Raw genomic sequence first — 23,291 nt, 5'->3', positions numbered from 1 at the left:
TTACATATTACAAACAGGTACCTATTTTGTACCTGGGGCAATGGAGAGTTAAGTGACTTGCCCAAGGTCACAAGGGACTGCGGCAGGAAATCGAACTCGGTTCCCCAGGTTCTCAAGCTGCTGCACTAACCACTAGGGCTGTTACGCCACTCTTCCTTAACCCTTTAATTGGCAGATGGTGAAAACGGCTGCTTTAGGTAACTTGATGTTGAACGAGAGCGACAGTGCCAAGGTAACAGGCGTTTGGAGACGCAGATCTCCCATAAGAGCCGTAGAAGACCCATGTTGCTTCTGAGCAACAATGCCAAATAAAGGGTTAAAAAATAATTCATTACTAACGAAAAGTGCCAGACTGACAGAACTAGAAACTAAACCAGACAGACACACAATCACATGACCTGGCTATTCCATACCATACCATTTCTTTTATACCACAAATGTCAACTGGAATTCAGTGTGGTTTACAATAAGATGGATGCGATTCACAATAAGATGTGGTGGATTTCTGACAAGAGTCTTACTGAGGGTCAAGCTAATATAGGCAGGTTAGAGCTGTAGTTATGTGTTTGAGGAGAAGAGTATGATCGTATTTGTCATAGATGAAGCAGGAGGTTGTTCCAGTTCACCTTACTCTTGCTGTGAACAGCCTATATCTAGGAATGAGAGTACAGGTACAAGGTCTTTTCTCCAAAATTCTTAGGACCAGGCATATTTCGGTTTTTGGAGCTTTTCGGATTTTGAAATAGGAATGTTAAGTCAGAAAAAGACAGGCTATAAAATTGCCCACCGAGTGGAATCTGCAGCTCTCTTGTCATTTTTCCAGTCCTCTGACTTGAATTGCACAGAGAAAAAGAGTCGGGGAAATTGATTACTTCCGGTTCACATCAAATTTAGGTTTTTGGAATCTCGGCTAAAGGAACTTGTACCTGTACTACACAGTCTCCAGGCTTCTACAAGTCATGGGTCTTCCTGCTATGGAAATTAATAAACTTTTTCAGGGAACATGTTCATAAATTTTATGTTCTCCACATTAGAAGGCTGAAGAGTTCCAGAAACATGAAATAGGAAGAGAAAGGCGTTTTATGTTGTTATTTGTTTTTTAAATATACATCATAAAACATGTTGGTAATACAGTGCAACTTTTTTTTTCTTCATTTAAAGTAATAAGGGTACCCAGCCTAAAAACAAGACAGGGAGACTATGAATCCCATAAAACTTCTTCCTCTCTCCCAGCATTCTAAAAATAAAAAAAAAGAAGGAAAAAAAAATGATGCTATTTTTTCACAGTGGGTCTCACTTATCACAGAATAAAGAAACTGGTGCAGTGTTCCACCACAATTCTGAATCAGGACCTCCTAGACAGCACCGTCAGCTGTCTGTGCCTAGTCAACACCTTCAAGATGGATATTTCACCTTCTCTGTGGATGCCCAGGCGCCCATGGTGGAGCCCGAGCTCACCGAGGTGGGAGAGCTACACTCGCTCACTGACTGACACGTTTCAGAAGCTTCAGAAGAGGCGGAGCTGGATGAATTCTGGAGCGTACCACCACCACAACCATAAGGTGGGAGAGGGAGACAAGAAAGAGAGAGAGAAAAATAAAACAAAACAAAAATATATATATATATATATAATTGTGTGCATGAACACAAACCAATAGAGAAAGCAAAAAAAGGGAATAGCAGAGAATTAGGGAGGCGTTAAAAACCTCATCATACTTAAAGCCAATAAAAAGAGCAGTCAGTTATTTTAGTGAATGAAAGCAAAGCAGAGAAGTTTTATTCAAGAATGATTGTATCACATTAGTATGAAAATCATTACATAGGACAAGCATAATGTAGGTTAATAAAACTTAATAACTGCACCAGAAGCCCAAAGCCCATTGAAGAAAGCTTTTCTAGAGCTGAAGTTCACCCCAACACCACAAAGTACTGGGCTCCAAAAACCACACACGTCTTAACAGCAAAATGGCTCCTTACATATACAGTTTCACTTGAATGCAGATCACTGATACTGTTATAGATTTGTACAAAGTAGCTGGAACAAACATACTACACATTAAAAGTAGTCTCTGTGATTTTATAATTTTAACCATCATTTCATCTTGAAACAGTTCTTAAGATTTTTTTTTAAGCGTCCCACAAAGCTGAACCTGCCAGGGAACAGCTTATATAAGGAAGTTGGACAATAAAAGGTACTTGTTTACCTGAAACTGTTTGCAAAACTGGCATCCTGCGGAGTCACATGGATGGATCATGCCATCTATTGTGTTCAGAATCAGAGAAGCTGTTGGAAATCTAATCTAATGTGCAAATTCTTAAATCACACTAATACCCATGACGTATAAGGTGGCTTATAATAAGAGCAAAATCCTTACATTAGTAAGGGAATTATACAAATCAAATTTCTATAAAACCAAAATAACATATCAGGAAAAATATAAGCATAACACAACATACACTAATTACCATCATGCAAAAAAGTTTTCAACTTTTTACAAAAAAAAAAATAATAATAATAAATAAATAAATCATAAAGCTTGATTCTATCCTAACCTGCCAGGATAAATAGTTTCAAATAGAAACAGCAGCATAATGGAACATTATACTGAATAATTTGTCTTTTAGACCGTATACCTTTTGAAGAGGGAAACTTCAGTAAACAAATATCACTAATCCAAGAAAAAAAAGTACAAATAAATTACATTTTCTGAAGAGTCTTGTATGATAGTGCTGCAGTAGGTAGGATATAGGTCTGTCCTATAATTTTTATGGAATTATTTTTCTTTGTTGTTATTTGTTTAACTTGTACAGTGCTCCCTCGGTCTTTCGCGGTCGGCGATTCACGGTCCCGGTCATTCGCGGTATTTTCTGACCGCGAACAACCGGGCATCCAGAGCGCCGGCGAGTGAAATAAATCACTTCGCTGTATGCTACGACCGCCTCTTCCTGCACTAAAGTCGGGCCTCACCAATCAGGAGCTGCTTTGACACACAGCTCCTGATTGGCGAGGCCTGATTTTAGTGCAGGAAGAGGTGGTCGGAGCATACCGCAAATGATTTCCTTCACTCACCAGTGCTCTGGCTGCTCTCTCCTGCCCTCTCCTGTTTCCCCCGCTAAAAAACGTATTTGCGGTTTTTCAACATTTGCACGTGTTCCTGGAACGGAACCCCCGCGAATATCAGGGGAGTACTGTATTTATAAAAGATATACCTTATTTCCCCATTTATAAGCCGTGGCTTATACGTTGATTTTACAAACCTGCCTATGGGATGCGGCTTGCTTACATGGGGCGGCCTATCTGAAGACATGAAAACTCATTTGCTAAAACAGATACTGGCAAGCATCAAAACTTTTGCTGTGATCCCCCAACAATGTTAAAGTAATAAAAAGTAGTAAACCAGAATAATACAATGAAAAGACCAGTGCAAGAAATACAAATAGTACACCCTCAGGAGTTCAACAAGCGATCAAATAGCCAGAATGATCAACAGCACAAGAACCCCCCACTCCCATTCCCAAGAGGTACAAGGGGAGTTGAGCGAGAAAGAAAATCCCACTTAAATACCTCTCTTGCCAGACGAGTCCCACGAGAACTGATGGCAGCCATTCAGGAAGTGGCGCAGGGCCAGGCTAGATGACAAAAAGATCCCTCCTGCCCTGCGAGATTGGAGGAAGCAGCCGTCTAGCGAGGGAGGTATTTACGGGGGATGATTTTTTAAAAAGCCGCCTCATTTCGACTAGTAACTGTTATAAAAGCCGCGGCTAGTAACATGGGGCAGCTTATCTAACAGTTTTAAAACGTACCTCAGCATTTTCTGCAGCCTATCATGTGGGGTGGCCTATAGTTGGGGAAATACGGTTTTCTGTTCTAATCTCTTGTATATAATTTTATTAATATTTTGTTAACTGAGTCAAGCCCTTTGGAGCAAAACGCCTTTGATAGATAACAGCAGGGCGTGCAGGCTTGGCAGGAGATGGCTTTGGTTTAGGTCTGACTATAGAAGCAAATGATTTTTCATGGTTAGATAATTTCTTGGTGGCTGCGTCAATGGATTCATCAAAGAGGTCATTGCCCTGACAAGGAATGTTAGCTGAGCGGTCTTGAAGGTTAGAGTCCATGTCAATGGTACGAAGCCAGGCAAGACGACACATAGCTACAGAGCAAGCAGCCGCTCGGGCAGATAACTCGAAGGCATCATAAGATGATTGGAGGAGATTCAGACGTAATTGAGAGAAAGAAGCAATGACTTCTTGAAACTCAAAATGCATTTGGTTATCCAAATAAGCCAAATCTTTGGTAGAAGAGAAAGAAGAAATTCAAAATAAGTGATGAAATAAAAATTATAATTGAGGACTTTAGAGGATATCATAGCATTCTGGTAGATGTGACGTCCAAATTTGTCCATAGTTTTCCCCTCCCTTCCACGAGGAACTGTGGCATAGACCTTGGAAGGATGGGATCTCTTCAAGGAGGATTCAACAAGCAGGGATTGATGAGATAACTGTGAGTTGTCAAACCCTTTGCGATGCACAGTTTTATACCTAGAGTCCATTTTCCTGGAACTGCTGGTATGGAAAAAGGTGTCTCCATGCATCGAGCAAAAGGCTGATTCAAAAGCTTATGAAGTGGAAGCTTAAGACACTCTGCCGGAGGTTGAGGAAGATGCATGACTTCTACATACTCCTTAGAATGAAGTTAAACGCAGAGAGTCAAAAACGGACTTCTCGGCTCCGCGGAAAACTGAGAACTGAGGAGACGTGCCCTGTGCTGGGCGAGAAGGCACTCGCACATGTGCGGTGTGGGCGACTCAAAACTTCGAGTTTCTTCAAGCAAGTCTGCTTGTGAGGCGTCCGCATCTGGGCTCTGTCGACGACATTACCCATATGTGAGAATACCTGCCTGCTTGTCCTGGGATAATTTGGCCTTTATCTGCCATCATGTTACTATATTACTAAAGTTCTATGACATCACAATGCAGGTGTAAAGAGCCTTAGCCAATAGGGAGAGGAGGAGATAGTGAATGTGGTGGATGGGCAGACAGGATGGGCCATTTGGCCTTTATGTGCCATCATGTTTCTATGTCATCTGATCCCTTGTGCCACTAGACCTGTAGTAGAGTGAGATCACTTTGAGCTTATTGTTGGAATTTAAATGAAATACATTTTTTCAATACAAGTTTCTTTCCTTTCCTCGCTCCTCTGTTCATCAGCACAGCTAACACCACATGTGCAGCCAGGAAATCTGACCACAACAAGAATCGGATTGTATTTGTCTGATAAAATCTAAACTAGAAAACCTATTTCCACATGTTAAGTTATGAAGAAAGCCAATGAGAGCATGGTGCACATTTTCCTTTCTGATGCTGCAGCTGCTTCCCCCCTCCCCCTCCCCCCCCCCCACATTTTACTGCATTTATTAGTTTGACATAAATAAAGACACTATTTCTTTTCTTTATTTTTAGCCCGGACTAAGGCCGCATCACCACATACCTGATTGGGCGCTTCGGGAGGCATAGGAGATGGTGATTTTGACTGGAAAGCATCTTGGGACATGAATCCTGAGTCGTGGGAGGAAACGCTGGACAGCCTCATGGGAGCCTGCTGAGGCAGATTGGAGCTGCGGTAACGATAGTGTGAGGTGGGAGAGTGAGAATGAGACCCGCTGGATCTGGAATCACTGCTGTTAACACTGTTCAGACTGCTGTGGGAGACAGAAGGGAGAGGAGGACACGAGGGGAAAAGTGAGGGAGGTGGAACCGCACCACAAGCATAACACAATTAGCACTCTATTAATACTCGGCAGCAGGCGGCATGAAGAAGAAAAATTAATCATAGGCTGCTGAAAGCACAGGAAAAACAGCAGTATCCTTCGGAAAGCAACAAGGCTATAGAACTTAGACAGAATTTAGAATATAAAATCAATATTGTTCTCCTTTTTCTGACTGTGTAGGCAAGGTAAGAGTTGCTAGTCTAAGAAAGGTCCTATTCCATTACACCACTATGGATCTAAGTAAACTAGAGTGTTGCAAGTTATGCAAAACCTGATCTATCATCACTCTGATCCAGCTGACACATGGATATTTGTTACTCAGATGACGCAAACCACAATGGAAAGCACATTAAAAAAAAAAAATGCAAAATGTGCCATAAAAAAGGGAACTTTTTTCATGCAACATCTAAAGCCTTTAGCTAGGAGGCAGCGCTGCCTTACAAGATTCTGCTCCCTGCATCAGCTGGGAACACATTGGAAGTGCAGAGTAAGTCAAGCTGATCAGTGAAGCAAACTTCTACTTTAACGAACATAAGCACGTAAAGAGTTGCCATCCTAGGACAGACTGAAGGTCCATCAAGCCCAGTATCCTATTTCCAATAGTGGCCAATCCAGGTCACAAGTACCTGGCAAGATCCCAAACGAGTAAAATAGATTTTTGTGTTGCTTATCCTAGAAATAAGCAGTGTATTCTCCCCAGTCCCAAACACTGGGTGTGTTACATAGACAGCAGAATATGAGACATACATAAAGGTGCACAGACTTTTGCAAGACATCAGTGGGGTATTAACTTGTTTTCAAGGGTCAAAAGTAAACAGCAATGAGAAATAGCTTAGTTTTTACATTTGTTTCAGTAAAAACTGCATGTTGGGGGAGGAGACTAGATAGCAGGTGAATTTCTGTTCATTTATATGTATGTATGGTCTCAAACTATTCCGTATAAGATTAAATTGATACAAGAGTCAGGATATAAAGTTCAGAGGAGACACAAGAAACACTTCTTTGAAAGAGTGGCAAATGTGTGAAACAGCCCACTGGCAAAGGTAATGGCAGCCAAAAACCATTACAGATTTTAAACATGCTTGGGACACAAATGATAATGGCGGGTTAGTTTAACGAGTAACAAATAAGGGGGATTAGATGGGAGCCAAAGATGGGAGAATACAAGACAACGCATAAAGTAGCAGTCCAGCTACACAGGGCTTCCAAAAAGCTCGATAACCTACAAGAAACAGCCACACTTACAACCCCAATATCAGCAGTATAGCTGCAATCAATGTCTAAGGCAACTAGGAAAATCTGCATTGAATAACCACAACTAGTTGTTTACCAGGTCACAAGTACCTGGCAAGATCCCTAAGAATAAAACCTATTTTATGCTACTTATCCTAGGAAAAGTGGATTTCCCCAAATCCATCTTAATAATGGCTTATGGACTTCTCTTACAGGAAGTGATTGAAATCTTTTTAAACCCTGCTAAGATAACTGCTTTCACTATATTCTTCAGCAATGAATCCCAGAATTTAATTACATGTTGAGTGAAGAAATATTTCATCTAGTTTATTTTAAATCGACCACTTAACAGCTTCATTGCATGGCCCCCTACTCCTAGTATTTTTTAAAAGAGTAAACAAGCGAATCACATCTACCCTCTATCATATCTCCCCTGAGCCATCTCTTCTCCAAGCTGAAAAGCCCTAGCTGCTTTAGTCTTTCCCATAGGGAAGTCGTCTCATCTAGAGAATGACACGGGAACACATTTTTCCACGTCCCATCATCAGTGACGCAGCAGAGTGAATTCCCTGACAGACAAGGCCAAGCAGCCTGTTTAGAGTGCTGCTGGCCTGAAGCTGCTTTGGTTGAAGGTAGGGCTCGCTTGCGGTCGGCGGGGAGGGAAGGATGGAGGGTCAGCAGGGGTTCAGCTGCGCGGAGGCGAGGGGGGGGGGTGCCAGGTTGAAGAGTTGCCGGCAAATCCTGAGACTAGGGCTTATTTTTTGGGTAGGGCTTATATTAAGACCTACCCTGAAAATGATGCTAGGTCTTATTTTCAGGGAAGGTCTTATTTTCGGTGAAACATGGTATATAGGTTCCACAATCCACGGCCTAGATGGTTATATCGTCAACAGGGCTGGGGATCTTCAAGGGCTGTCCCACCTTCCCCTTCAATAATAGTCTTGAGGAAAAATGGTGGAAGTAAAGCACTGATCCTAGGAAAAGGGAGGGAGGGAATAGATCCTCACCATCATCTTTACCTTCCTGAGAACCTAATCAGGGGTCTCCTATTCTGACAGACAGAACCAACCAGCTTACAGCTTTATAGAACCAAAATTATGCAAAGGTTTCCTAATGCCCTTGAGAATAGGATCTTTGTCTTAAAGCTCTTCCACAGCTGGAAATGCACAGGGACTCAGTACCCTGAAAAAAACATGCCCAAATAGCGCCTTCTTTCAAAACAAATCACTAAGAAGTCCTTTCCCTCAGCAAATGAAGATTCCCCATCTTCTGTCATGAGGTCACCAAAAATGCTCCCCAAGTTTCCATTCTTACCCCAAATTTCATCAGAAGAAAGTCTAGGTCTCAGAGACTTCAGTATCCTTGAGCATCCCACTGAGCCCAGGCCTTCTATCCCCCTTTATCATCAGATTTCTCAACTCTGCAAAAAGCCTGATGCATGATCACCGTTAACTCCAGAGAAAGTCTCAAAGTAGTGCAGTGTCTCAAAGTAATGCAGTGGCTAGGCCCTTTCCATTCGGGTACTATTTCCTTGGGGCAAAGAGTTCTGAGAGGAGGAAGACTAGAAAGGGGGGAGGGGTGCAAACCACTCCAGAATGATCACATGGTTCCAAAAAGCCACCATTCTTAGCAGGAAAAGCATGCTTCCATCACAAGAGGCTTGCTCATTGCTCCCATTATGGTTTCCCAACAACTTTGCATCACACAAGGGACAAAAAAAACCTGGCTGTGCTGAGAGGCACCAGTTGTCACAACTGCCACAATGCCTACCCTGCTCCAACATTGCTGTGGGCCAAACTCTCCCTCCATGGTTGGCTGCTATCCAACCATACTTTGGAATTTTCCCAGACTGTTTCAGCCACTGCAGCTGACTTTTCCACTTCAATCTGTCTTTTTTTCCCCATTAACTTTAATCTACAGTTGCTAAGCCTGAAGCAGAAAATATATAGCTCAGCCACAAAACCAGAGACCTTATACAAAGGTTCTGAGAAAGCTTTCTTCTTCAGTCAACTAGTGGCTAGGACCAAGACTTAGGAGCATTCTGACTTTTGCCTTCAGAGGGAGGGTCCAGCTTAACCAGTAAAAGTGTGGTCCTGAGTCTAACAATCTTTTTGTTACACTTCTCCAAGACATACACCACTTGCCAAAAATAGAGAATACACTGGCAAGTTCCTGTATTCCACTTAAGAACATAAGAAGTTGCCTCCACTGGGTCAGACCGAGGTCCATCTCGCCCAGCGGTCCGCTCCCGCGGCGGCCCATCAGGTCTGCGACCTGTGAAGTGGTTTCTGACCACTTCTATAACCTACCTCAAGTTCTATCTGTACCCCTCTATCCCTTTATCCTCCAGGAACCTATCCAAACCCTTCTTGAATCCCTGTGCAGAGTTCTGGCCTATCACTTCCTCCGGAAGCGCGTTCCATGTGTCTACCACCCTCTGCATAAAAAAGAATTTTCTAGCATTTGTTCTAAACCTGTCCCCTTTCAATTTCTCCGAGTGACCCCTAGTGCTTGTGGCTCCTCTCAGTTTGAAGAATCTGTCCTTATTTACTCTCTCTATGCCCTTAAGGATTTTGAAGGTTTCTATCATGTCCCCTCTAAGTCTCCTCTTCTCCAGGGAGAACAGCCCCTCCTTATACTACTGATGTCATCATAAGGGAAAGCGTGTTCTCTTCTCCATCTGCTGGCAGGGTGGCATAAGCTCATGCATCTGAACTGGTCCAGGAGGATAAAAGGAAAAGTTATTTAAACAGTATTTAGTGATAGACCCCCCTCCTTCTGAGCTTCCCAGAAAAATGGAGAGGACTATGAGCTATGGGCTGCATCATTTTCCTCTGCTGACGACTAACGAGACAGGGATGTGCTGTAGTGATCTCCTCCCTGGGACCTGCTCAACAAAAGTCCTGAAAAGGAATCATCCTAGAGTACTTGACCTCCTTAGTACATATTTGAGGAACTATAGCTCTGCTATAGAATGTTTCATTGATCGTAAAAACCAAGCATTTCTTACTTTTATAATCATGTCAAATAATATATTTTGCCAAGTGTATATACAAACTAGAGGATCATATATTATGAGAAGTGGCCTGCTGGAACATCAGTCAGAGTGATGGATTTCATGCTTTCTTTGGTGATGGGTATCAAGTTATATAAAAAAAATAATACATCTAGAGCTAAACATTTTATTTGAGGTACATTATTAGTAAACATTTCAGAGAATGACATGGTAACAAAATTTATCACCACTCCCTTCCCCTTAGATAACCGCGAGAAACAATCCCGTGTCATTCTTTAGTGCCTATCTCAACCTCAGTCCTTCTACACCAGCATTCTTCAATGCAAGGATTGAGGGTCAGTGGCTGAGCCCATTCGTATTCTGATTCTTCCCTCTCTCCTTACAAGAATGACATGGAGATGGTTTCCTGCAGCTATCCGCAGGGGCGGGAACGGTGATGAATTTTATCACCATGTCATCCTCTAAGACCCAAGATAAACAACATGCATTAATGCCCACCTGAATGCTAATATGGTAACACATTTTAATATTTCCAACTATTAACTAATAGAGTTATTTAACATGGGTCAAGAACACCTTTCTATCTTTAAGCATGACTACCTGTTTAATTGACAGAAATAAATGTCAGATGACTCTTCTGCTTACCTGCAAACACTAGACTTTCTGGACATGGTGGTGCTGGGAGAGGATGGGGGAGTCTGATAGGACCAACTATAGTCTGAACCTTTCAGATCTAAAATAATCTGATAAAAGAAGAGAATTAAAATAGGGATACATACATACATATAGATACTGGATTTGAAATATATCCTGACAAATTAAAAAATATAATCTGACAAAGTTTAGAATGGGTTAATATTTTTTTAAACTTGATTAACCTTAATCCCCCCAAACATTTGTATAAAGAAAGATCTTCAGAAAATAATACTGGCAGAATTCTGCACAAAAAAATTCAAAATTCTGCGCACAAAATTTGCAAATTCTTCAAGTTTGACATTTAAACAATATTTTTAATTATTATCCAGAATTTCAATACAAGTCAGTATTTTCATTAAATTATACTAGATTAAACAAAGCCTTCAAGTTTTTCTTCACTTAGGGGAAGATTCTCAGTAAAATACAGTAAAATCCGATGGGCCGCTGACACAGTTGCTACTGTTACAATTTCAAAAAGGTGAGTCATTCTTTAAAAAACACACAAACAAATGAGTTTTGCGGAGAGTTGCTAAATTTGCATGTGGTGATTGCTGGTGATAGAGATCGGCACATGCGCAGAATAAACCTACACATATTTAAAAAAAAAAAAAAAAAAGACACCAAATCGAAGATCGGAGGGGATGCCCACTCCCTCCCCTGCTGTCATTAACTCTCCCTTGACCCAGAAGGGTAACCCACTCCCTCTTGGCACTGCTGTTAAGCAACCCCCTCCCCCCAGCAGTAGGAGGGATGCCCACTCCCTCCCACCGCAGCCATAGTGTCTACGATGACCCCCCTAGGCCTCTGACGACTCACACCTCCCATACCTTGTTTATGAAAGCTGGCCAAAGGGATGCCTACTCCCTCCAGTCAGCAGGCCTGCCTCTTCAAAATGGTGGCCTTCCCCTCCCTGGTGCATCTGATTGGCTCAGGTTGCTTAAGGTCCCTCCTGAGGAAGTTGTTAAGCAGGATGCTATTAGAACAGTTTTATTTTTGATGAGATAGTGATGATGTGTTAGGCTGTCTATTTATGCTTATGTGTGTATGCTGTAACCCACATAAGATTTTTGCGATATGATATAAATAAATAAGAATTTTCCCCATCTGTTTCAGTGGGCTCACAATCTAACCTGGGACAATGAAGGGTTAAGTGACTTGCCCAGGATCACAAGGAGTGGCACTGGGCTTGAAGCTACAACCTCAGAGTGCTGAGGTAGCAGCACTAACCACTAGAAAATTCCTTCGAGCATTAAATAATCAGGTTCTTTCTCCCTGTGATTGAATGCCTTAATGTCTGTTCATAAAACATAAAAATAAACTCATTACATCCTGTGATTTGTATTCTACTACACTTCTCCCTTTGTATTTGCGGTTTCAGCATTCGTGATTTTGATTTTTCACGTTTCTTAGCTTGCTGACTTCTTTCCCCCCCCCCCCCCCAATTATGTTAGCTTGCATAGAGAAATCTCTGATTCCAAGCATTTACAGAGAAAATCGCTGATTCTCAGCACTTTCTTCACCATGTTTTGCCTCTCCTTCAGGAACAGGCCAGGTCTCCCACCATGTTATTTGCGGTTTTCACCATATTCATGATGGTTTTTAATAGAAAACAGCAAACAACATATGAAAAAGTTATTCACGGTTTTTCTGTATTCGCAGGTCTGTTAATCACCTATCACAGCGAATATGGAGGGAGAAGTGTACAACAGTTATATGAAGAGCCAAATAAGACCTAAACAGAAGGCTGCTTGGGCTCTTAAAACCCCAAAAAGATTAGGTTCTTACCTTGATAATCTTCTTTCCTGTAGACGGATGTAGAGGTCTTGAACAGATGGATAGTCACTCTCAAACTGTGTGTTTTTACAGAAGGCATCAATCATTTTCTTTGACTCCACCTCCTTCCCCAGTGGGCTGTGCTGAATCTTATCAGTTTGCACCAAAGCAACCTAATCGCATCAAAACAAAGAGGAGGGAACATGGGGAAGCTCCCCAAATAACTTAAGTTCTATTCTGCTCTGTAGATAACAAGCCTAAAACACAAGACAGAAATATTAGAATGTAAAAACAAGGTGGATGAAACAAGCCACCTGAATGCAATCTGCACTAACAGTTAAGGCATTTATATCAACTCTTGTTCGGCTCCTGAATTGAAGAAGCCTCTTCACTTTGTAACCCTGCTAAAACAGTGAAATGTAAACTCTGTTAAAACATACAGTACTTGCTTGAGGCAGACTGCCTATTATACTGTAGCACTGTTCTTGACATCGCAAGCAAGCAAAAGGAATACCGATGGGCGGGTTTCAGGAACTCTACACCCATCTATAGGAAAGAAGATTATCGAGGTAAGAACCTAACCTTTCTTTCCAGTGCAACAGCTGTAGAAGTCCTGAACAACTGGGACATAACTAAGCAGTCCCAAGTCTGGGCCAGGCCAGATGAGGCTGCTGCCAGCTCTAAGGACCCAAAAGCTGTGTTTAGATGAGCTGACACATCAACCCTGTAATGCTTTGTAAACATATGAAGAGCAGACCATGTTGCTGCTCTGCAAATCTCCTCAGGCAGAATCATCCGAGACTCTGCCCAGAAAGCTGCTATTCCCTTAGTGGAGTGCATTTTCAGTGATATTGGGGATCACTGTCCAATCCCGATGTATGCTGCAAATATGGCTGTGTGAATCCGTCTAGAAATGGATGCCTTAAAAGCCAACCTTCCCCTACCTGCTGGGATTTGTCAAGACAAACAGATGATTGGACAGATGAAATTTATTGGTCACGTCGAGATACCATAGAAGGATCCACTTGACATCCAACAACTGCAAGATCTTGTCCTTCTTCTTGGACCCATGTCAGTCTGAATGTGGGCAGACAAACTTCTTGATTTATATGGAAAGACGAAATGACCTTTGGCATAAAGGATGGCACTACGCATATTGAAACTCCCATGTCACTAAAACTGAAGACTGCAGCTCCGCCATTCTTCTCGCCGATGCAGTCGCCACTCAAAACACTGTCTTCACAGTAAGGTCTATGAGTGATGCTCCCTGTAATAGCTCATATGGCACCCCAGTTAAGGACTTCAGAACCAGGTTCAGATTCCACATCGGAAAAGGCTATCTCACCAGTGGATGCAGTCACAGCAGTGCTCCTTTCAAAAATCTGGATACATCCGAGTACGTGACTTGAGGGACTGTCCATCTGTGCCCTAAAGCAGGGGTTCCCAACCCTGTCCTGGAGGACTATCAGCCAGTCAGATTTTCAGCATAGCCCTAATGAATGTACATGGGGCAGATTTGCATGCCTATCATCTCTATTATATGCAAATTTCTCTTATGCATATTCATTAAGGCTATCCTGAAAACCTGACTGGCTGGGGGTCCCTCCAGGACAGGGTTGGGAATCACTGCCCTAAAGCATGAGAGTCCCATTATCTGTACCTTAAGTGATCCGATTTGCTAGGCCCTTCTTGAGGCCATCCTGGAAAAACGCCAGGACTAAAGCAATTGGCGTCTGAAAATACTCCTAATTTCTGGTATTGCACCAGGTTCTGAATGTCTTCCAGGCCTTTGCATAGGCGACAACCATCACCGGTTTCTTTGCCCTGAGGAGAGTTGCCACTAATATGTCTGAATAGCCTCTGCATTCTACAGTTTCGCACTCAAGAGCCATGCAATAAGTCCAAATTGTTCTTGATCCTCTAGGACAATTGGTGGGATGCAGAAGTAGTTTGAGGCTCCTGTCCCTTTGTAATCACACAAGATCCATTTACCAGGGCCTTCTCGGCCAATCAGGGGCTACACTAGAATCACCAGTCCTGGATGAAATGCTATCCTTCAAATGACCCTGCCTATCATGGGCTAAGGAGAAAAACGTATAACAGGCCTGTAGTGGGCCACTGTTGTACCAAGGTATTCATGCCTGCGTTTCTGGGTTCATATCTTTGGCTGAAGAACCTTACTGCTTTCTTGTTGGATGCTGCTGCCATGAGATCGAAAGTTGGCAACCCCCAGCTGTATGCAATGCTGTCGAACACTCTCTGGAATAGGGACCACTCCCCGGGATCCAGGATTTGCTGCATGAGCTGCTGAGAGCCTGTAGGTGAACTTCCACTCAACGAAATAACATGTGGGCTTCCAATTTCAGGGGGGGGGGCACTTTTGGTGCCTCCCTGCCTGTTTACATAGGCCACTGCCTTGGCATTGTCTGAAAAGCCTGACTGCTTTGCCTTCGAGAGTGTTTTCCAGCATCTGAAGTGTTAGGCAGATGGCTCTCAGCTCTAGCCGACTGATCGACCATTTCTTCTGAGGGGCAACCATTTTTCTTGCACTGGATGACCTCTCCAGCTGTAAACGCTGGCATTACACAAGACTCTATACATAGCAGCATCCTCCTAGCAAGAGTCAAGCCACCATTACAGACTGCAGCACACACCCAGGGTCCAGGCCAACAGCCTGTGAAGAGAGTCTGTCTGAGTGACCATCATGACAACAGTGTGTCCTTTAGGGGGCACAAGTATGACTTTGCCCATGGAACTACCTCTATAGTTGTCACCATCAAACCTAGCACTTGGAGGTAGTGCCAGGTTGTGGGAGTCTGTCGAACTACAATTTTCATAATCTGTCTGAGCTTCAGTATGCTTTGTTTGGAAGAAAACCACAATCTGCTATGATGTCGAATTGGACTCACAGGTATTCCGGGGACTAAGATGACTCCAGGCAGCTTTTCCAGAAATTTATTATCCAGTCCAGACATTAGAGCAGACTGGTTAGACAGGTACCCCAAGATCAAAGAAGCCTGCTAGCACCAGACCTCTTTAATGAGTCTCGTTCTTCTTGTAGTCAAAGCTGTCCCAAGGGTACTGGGAACCTCTGCAGCACTGAAAGTCTTGAGATCTGGAAATAAAAACTAAAAAAATAAATTAGAGCAGGTCAGATACCTTCTGAACATGCTTGCAGAAGGGAAAAACTGAGAGGCTACAGCACAGCCCACTGGGGAAGGAGGCGGAGCCAAAGAAAATGATTGATGCCTTCTGCAAAAAGACACGATTACCCAGCTGTTCAGGACCTCTACACCCATAGCACAGGAAAAATGATTAAAATTGGGAAAGGATGCCATTCAGCAAGTATTAGCACCATCCAGACAAACTACAATTTCACATCATTCACTGGAGCTTTCCCCAAGGTATGTAGGCATGCGCTGAGAATCACAGGATCCCATTTCTTGAACATGATCAAAGCTTAACAATTATATCTTATCTGTGGCTCAACATTCTTGCTGCCCCCTCCCATCAACAGCAAAACAGTTAAATTCAAAGTCAGGCTACACACATTCAGAACTATGGAAGCGAGGATGACCATCATCTTACATTACAATGTAAATTTAATAAAATCCTGATTGGAAAAAAAAAATATATTGAAAAATGACTAACATAACTAGGCTTCAAAGTATTAAGAATTTATCATTTATACACTAGACGAGGTTCCTCAATACATCTGCTGAGCTTACAAACCTGTTCACTGGCAGGAGGTAATTTGTGAGGATCCATTGTGAGAGTTTTCAAATCATCTGAGATTGTCTGTAGATGAGTTATCTCCCCCAGCATCGATATCTCTTCTTCCTAAGGAAACAAAGCATTCAAGGTAGAAATGATGAACCATGAGCCTGTCTTTTACCTCCTGCAAAACTCCCTCAAGATGCCTCCTCACACCAGGAAGCAGCATCTGTGGCAGACAGAGGCAAAAAACAAAAACAATATTTTAAGAATTCAGAAGATGGTCTTGCTATTTTCTCAGATGCCAACAAATTTTGGAGATTCTGTTCTAAATCTAATTTTCTTAAGAAAAATTACAACAAGGTTAAGAAACAGATATAGCTTGCACACCCAGAGGCTTGAACTCCGTTTCTGTGCTTAGAGCCTTGGGTTTCAGTGCTTTGCAAGGAGAAATCCCAGCTGCACTGCCTAACTTCATTACAGCAACAATTTTCTAATTTCATATACTCCGCCAAGGACGCTGAGGTCACAGAATTTTTGGCTGTTAGACACAACAAAGGGGAATATTTTTCGATATGTACGAACCGAGAATTCATGCTGGACCATTTATATGGAATGCGTTGACTGGTACCTTACGGTTTTGTAAAAATCTAATGCAATTTAGAAAGCTGCTTAAGACCCATCTGTTTGTACAGGCTTTTTAAAACTAACATCCTGCTTTTTTAAATTAATATTCTATCTTCAGAATGTCATCTTCTTTTGCAGCTAATTAAATCTGCTTTGGTAGTAGATGAATGGCTGAGAGGTAATCTATAGGTTCAAATGATGTAATCTTATGATTTTTTTTACTGATGTTATGTGACTTTTAAAGATGTTCAAACTTGAATTGTGTATGTGATAATGTGAGCAGCCTTGGATAAAGGCGGATTAAAAATGTTTTAAATAAAGTCGAGAAATCATGTCAGGGTTTACAGAAGATTCCCCAGAAGCTGTGTTCCAATTAATATGTAGCCCCGTGCATATTCACTGTGGAAATTGGGAAAAACCCAACGCGGTTGTGGCCCTTGAGGACCGTGATCGCCCACCCATGGGACAGACACAGACATTATATCAGTGTATTGCAAACTGAGTGCCGCAGCACACCAGTGTACCTCCTGAGATTTCAGGTGTGCCGCGGTACACTGGGGAAGAGGAGAGATGCCGGCACCAGCTGACTGTCTACAGGACATGCCTCTCTGCCAGCCCTTCTTCTCTAGCTCTTTTCTCTTCTTCACTCTGCCGGCCCTTCTCTCCTCTCGGCGCAAGGCCCGTTTGAAGGGCCTTTGCGCATGCACTGACATCAGCGTGCTGACGTCACTCATGCACGTGATGTCATCACCCTGATGCCAGCGCACTTCAGGGTGTCTCGAGCTGGGGACACTAGGTTTAGTGTGCCCCGGCTCGAAAAAGTTTGCGAGACACTGCATTAAATGATTTAGAGTGGCTTCAGATGGTGTTGACAGCTCAACAAGTGATCAACGCCTGGATGAGACGATGGTGCGAAGACGAAGGTTTTGACTTCGTGCGCAACTGGACGGCGTTCTGGGGAAAAAGCAAGTACTACAGAAGGGATGGACTACACCTCAACAAGGAAGGAGCAAGAGTTTTGGCAGGCAACATGAAGAAAGCAATAGAGAAGGCTTTAAACTGAAGGACAGGGGAAAGCCGACAGTCGACCACCGGTCGATGGCACGGACAACAGGATGTCCCGACGTAAAAACAAAGGACTACTACTCATACACAAGAGAGGTCGACCTCACAGCCAACAAAAGAGAACAAGCAGGAAGGGACAACTCAGACACAGGAGGGGATGACCACACAGCAAACATGGGAGACAACACAGGAGTAGTAAAGGATACCGTAAATGAGACTGTAAGGACAGCCAAGAGTAGAAGGTCCAAAAAGGTAACACAAAGGGAACTTAGATGTATGTATACAAATGCTAGAAGTCTAGGAAACAAAATGGGAGAACTAGAGACGATAGCAAGACATGAGAACATGGATATCATTGGCATAACAGAAACATGGTGGAATGAAGAAAACAAATGGGACACAGTACTACAGGGATACAAACTATATAGAAGGGATCGAGAAGGGCAGAAAGGTGGAGGTATTGCCTTATATGTTAAGGAAGGAATAGATTCTGTTGGAATGATTACAACAGACAGGAAAGAGAAGCTGGAGTCCCTCTGGATCAAAATTCCTGGTCACAATGGTGCAGATACAAAAATTGGCCTTTACTATCGTCCCCCAAGACAGGCGGAGGTCACTGACTCAGAAATGATGGAGGAAATCAAACAAGTATGCAAGACAGGCAATGTAGTTATATTGGGAGACTTCAATTTCCCAGGAATAGACTGGAAACTAGGAGCCTCCAACTGCGGCAAGGAGGCCAAGTTCCTGGAGGTGCTAGGGGATTGCTTCCTGGAGCAAATGGTAAAAGAGCCGACAAGAGGAGACACCACCTTGGACTTGGTCCTAAATGGTCTCACCGGACTGATAACAGAAGTAGAAGTCATGGTTCCACTGGGAACGAGTGATCACAATGTAATCAACTTTAAACTTGACATCGGGAAAGGGAAACATACCAAAACCTTAACCACCACCTTAAACTTTAAAAAGGGTAAATACGATTGCATGAGAGCCATGGTAACAAAACGACTCGAGAAGATGGTGGACAAACTTGAAACAGTCGATCAGGCATGGTGCCTATTGAAAAATACTATTGCAGAAGCACAAGATCTCTACATTCCGAGGATTTCCAAAGATCGGAGAACTAAAGGCAAAGGAGAACCGGCATGGCTTACCATACAGGTGAAGGAAGCCATAAAAGAAAAGAAGGACTCTTTCAAAAAATGGAAATGCACGAAGACAACCGAAGCCTGGAACAAACATAAAGATAAACAGAAGAAATGTCACAAGGCGGTGAGGGATGCAAAACAGGACTATGAGGAAAAAATAGCCCGGGAGGCTAAAAACTTCAAGCCCTTCTTTAGATACGTGAAAGGGAAAAAACCTGCAAAAGAGGCAGTGGGACCCCTGGACGACAAGGGAAGAAAAGGGTACATCAAGGAAGATAAACAAATCGCAGACAAACTAAATTCCTTCTTTGCGTCCGTCTTTACGAAGGAGGACACCTCAACAATACCTGAAGCGGAGAAATTGTTTACAGGAGAAATAGAGGACAGCCTCACCACAGTTGAAGTGAACTTAGATCAGATATACTACCAGATCGACAAACTTAAAAGTGACAAATCCCCTGGACCGGACGAAATTCACCCGAGAGTCTTTAAGGAATTGAAGGTTGAAATCGGAGAGTTATTGCAAAAACTTGCAAACCTGTCAATCAGAACTGGTCAGATACCAGACGACTGGAGGAAAGCGAACATCACGCCAATCTTCAAAAAAGGATCGAGAGGAGAACCGGGCAACTATAGACCTGTGAGTCTTACGTCTGTCCCCGGCAAGATGATTGAATCACTGATCAAGGATAGCATAGTTCAGCACTTGGACACACACGACTTGATGAAACCCAGTCAACATGGATTCAGGAAAGGGAAATCGTGTTTGACGAATTTACTCCAATTCTTTGAGACCGTGAACAAGCAAATTGATAGTGGAAAGCCGGTGGACATAATATACTTGGACTTCCAGAAAGCATTTGACAAAGTTCCACATGAAAGACTTCTCAGGAAACTACAAAGCCATGGCATAGAGGGAGATATACAAAGATGGATAGGCAAATGGCTGGAAAATAGGAAGCAGAGAGTGGGCATAAATGGGAAGTTCTCCGACTGGGAGAAAGTGACTAGTGGTGTACCCCAGGGCTCGGTACTTGGGCCGATCCTTTTTAATATTTATATCAATGACCTGGAAAACGGAACATCCAGTGAGATCATCAAGTTTGCAGACGACACAAAACTCTGCCGGGAAATCAGATCGCAGGAGGACAGTGAGGAACTCCAGAGCGATTTGTGTCGGTTAGAAAACTGGGCGGAGAAATGGCAGATGAAGTTCAATGTGGAGAAATGCAAGGTAATGCATTTAGGCAGTAAAAATAAGGAATACGAGTACAGAATGTCAGGTGCAACTCTGGGAAAAAGTGAACAAGAAAGGGATCTGGGTGTACTGATAGATAGGACCCTGAAGCCGTCGGCACAATGCGCGGCAGCGGCAAATAAGGCAAATAGAATGTTGGGCATGATAAAGAAAGGAATCTCAAGTAGATCGGAGAAAGTTATAATGCCGCTTTATAGGGCAATGGTCAGACCCCACTTGGAATACTGCGTCCAACATTGGTCTCCCTACCTAAAGAAGGATATAAAACTGCTGGAGAGGGTGCAGAGGCGAGCAACTAAACTAGTGAAGGGTATGGAGAAACTGGAATATGAGGATCGACTTAAAACACTGGGATTGTTCTCCCTTGAGAAAAGGAGACTGCGTGGGGATATGATCGAGACCTTCAAAATACTGAAAGGAATCGACAAAATAGAGCAGAGAAGATTATTTACATTGTCCAATTTGACACGGACAAGAGGACATAAAATGAAGCTAAGGGGGGGCAAGTTCAGGACTAATATCAGGAAGTTCTGCTTCACACAGAGAGTGGTTGACATCTGGAATACTCTCCCAGGGGAGATTATTGCAGAATCGACAGTCCTAGGCTTCAAGGGCAAACTAGATGCATATCTCCTTGAGAGAGGCATATAGAGATATGGTTGGCTATAGGGTAACCCAGGTGTATACCTGGCAGGGCCTCCGCGTGTGCGGATCACCGGACTAGATGGACCGAAGGTCTGATCCGGAGATGGCGCTTCTTATGTTCTTATGTTCTTATAAGCATCTCTTTGCTTAGGGATTTTGATAGTAGTTATTGCATTACAATGACTCTCTTGTAGACAGCACTCTCTGAACAGCAGCACGCATGGCCAGTTTGTCTTTACTGGGCTCAGACAACAGGAAAAACCAAGACAATAATGAACACAAGGCTAGCTGCGAAAGGCAGTAGCGGATGAAAGCCGAACAGCACTATTATTTATTTTAAAATTTATATACCGCATAAAACTATGCAGTTAACATATTGGTTACACACATAATTATACTGATCAACCTTTAGTCGCAAGGATATGAACAAATAATAGACAAATATCATATTATGGTGTTCAAACAGGGATTTGGAAAGGAAAGAACATGATTTCAAATTAATTGCCATCATTTTTCTCAAATTCATATACCCTCGACACAGAAAGATAACCAAACCATACGTCAGGTCTACATGATGCTTGTTTTGGCTCTGAATACTGCCCTATTTCTGTCTGCTTCTGTTCATCAATCAATGAATATTGTGATACTGCTGCACACATACAACATTCTTCATATTAATTAGTTTCTCATTTATTAGCATGAGAATAGAAATTGCATTTCAATACGGTTTCGACAGCATGTTTTGTAACTCTGCTTTTGCTCACCCGGGATTAGAGATCACATAATCCTCATTCTTGTGTTTCTCTCATGGGCCAATGTCTCCAAATCAGTAATGAACCTAAACTAGGATGTGAAGTATGATCTCAGTTTCTCAAATATACTAATACTTGCACCCTGCCAAAGAGATTCCTTCTGCAGTGCCTAATAATAATAACTTTATTCTTATATACCGCCAGACCATAAACAGTTCTAGGCAGTTCCCAACAAAGTAGAGCTGGGCATTCAGCGAATATTTACAAGAATGAGATTTAAGGTATAACAATCAATAAACAATCAATACATTATATAAAAATGATTACAAAAATTTAACAAATAGGTACGTTTTCAAAGATTTCCTAAAATGTAAATAGGATTAGGAATCAAGAATCAGACGCTTAAGTCCTTTATCCCTAATTACTGCTTGATATGAGAAAAACCTCTGAAAATATCTGGCACCAAAATTATGGGATTAGATTCTGGTATCCTTCTGTTCCATTTTTCTTAGAAACATCACAGCAGATAAAGGCCAAATGGCTCAACCAGTCTGCCTATCCGCAGCATCCACTATTCTCCTCCTCTCCCTAAGAGATTCCACCTGCTTGTCCCACGCTTTCTTAAATTCAAATACACTTCCCTCCCTCCATATTCGCAGTGGACGCGGATGGACCATAGACGCAAATATGGAAAAAACATGAATAACTTTTAAAATGTTATTCGCGGTTTTTTAGAAAAAGCCTTCGGGGAGGTGAGAAGCTGATATGCACGGACGGGGAGAGGGACCTTGGGGTGATAGTGTCCGAAGATCTAAAGGCGAAAAAACAGTGTGACAAGGCAGTGGCTGCTGCCAGAAGGATGCTGGGCTGTATAAAGAGAGGCGTAGCCAGTAGAAGGAAGAAGGTGTTGATGCCCCTTGTAAAGGACATTGGTAAGGCCCCACTCGGAGTATTGTGTTCAGTTTTGGAGACTGTATCTGGCGAAGGACATAAGAAGACTTGAAGCAGTCCAGAGGAGGGCGACGAAAATGATAGGAGGCTTGCGCCAGAAGACATATGAGAAGAGACTGGAGAACCTGAATATATATACCCTAGAGGAAAGGAGAGACAGGGGAGATATGATTCAGACGTTCAAATACTTGAACAAAATCTTTTCCAGAGAAAGGAAAATGGTAAAACCAGAGGACATAATTTGAGGTTGAGGGGTGGTAGATTCAAAGGCAATGTTAGGAAATTCTACTTTACAGAGAGGGTGGTGGATGCCTGGAATGCACTCCCGAGAGAGGTGGTGGAGAGTAAAACTGTGACTGAGTTCAAAGAAGCGTGGGATGAACACAGAGGATCTAGAATCAGAAAATAATATTAAAAATTGAAGGCCAGTACTGGGCAGACTTGCATGGTCTGTGTCTGTATATAGTCATTTGGTGGAGGATGGGCTGGGGAGGGCTTCAATGGCTGGGAGGGTGTAGATGGGCTGGAGTAGGTTTTAACGGAAATTTCAGCAGTTGGAACCCAAGCACAGTACCGGGTAGAGCTTTGGATTCTTGCCCAGAAATAGCTAAGAAAAAAATTAAAAAATTTAAATTGAATCAGG

General features: G+C 42.7%; 1 protein-coding gene across 9 annotated transcripts in view; it reads right to left on the bottom strand.

Annotated features, from left to right (window-relative positions):
• The window catches only part of MTSS1 (MTSS I-BAR domain containing 1), a 359,179-nt gene that overhangs the window by 23,330 nt on the left and 312,558 nt on the right, over nt 1–23,291 (bottom strand). For 5 of the 9 annotated variants that reach the window (XM_033932876.1, XM_033932875.1, XM_033932874.1 and 2 more), the window contains exons 8-10: nt 16,221–16,328; nt 10,665–10,762; nt 5,491–5,701 (exon numbers count right to left, since the gene is read on the bottom strand). In XM_033932876.1, the coding sequence (XP_033788767.1) occupies nt 5,491–5,701; nt 10,665–10,762; nt 16,221–16,328 (417 nt within the window). Of the gene's footprint in view, nt 1–1,413; nt 1,534–5,490; nt 5,702–10,664; nt 10,763–16,220; nt 16,329–23,291 lie in introns of all 9 variants that reach the window. The other 4 variants (XM_033932873.1, XM_033932871.1, XM_033932872.1 and 1 more) reach the window with 1 other exon arrangement.

This window comes from Geotrypetes seraphini, chromosome 2, assembly GCF_902459505.1.
Source record: "Geotrypetes seraphini chromosome 2, aGeoSer1.1, whole genome shotgun sequence".
Taxonomy (NCBI): domain Eukaryota; kingdom Metazoa; phylum Chordata; class Amphibia; order Gymnophiona; family Dermophiidae; genus Geotrypetes; species Geotrypetes seraphini.
The sequence above is the reverse complement of the archived record's forward strand: the minus strand, read 5'-3'. Positions and strand labels throughout refer to the sequence as shown.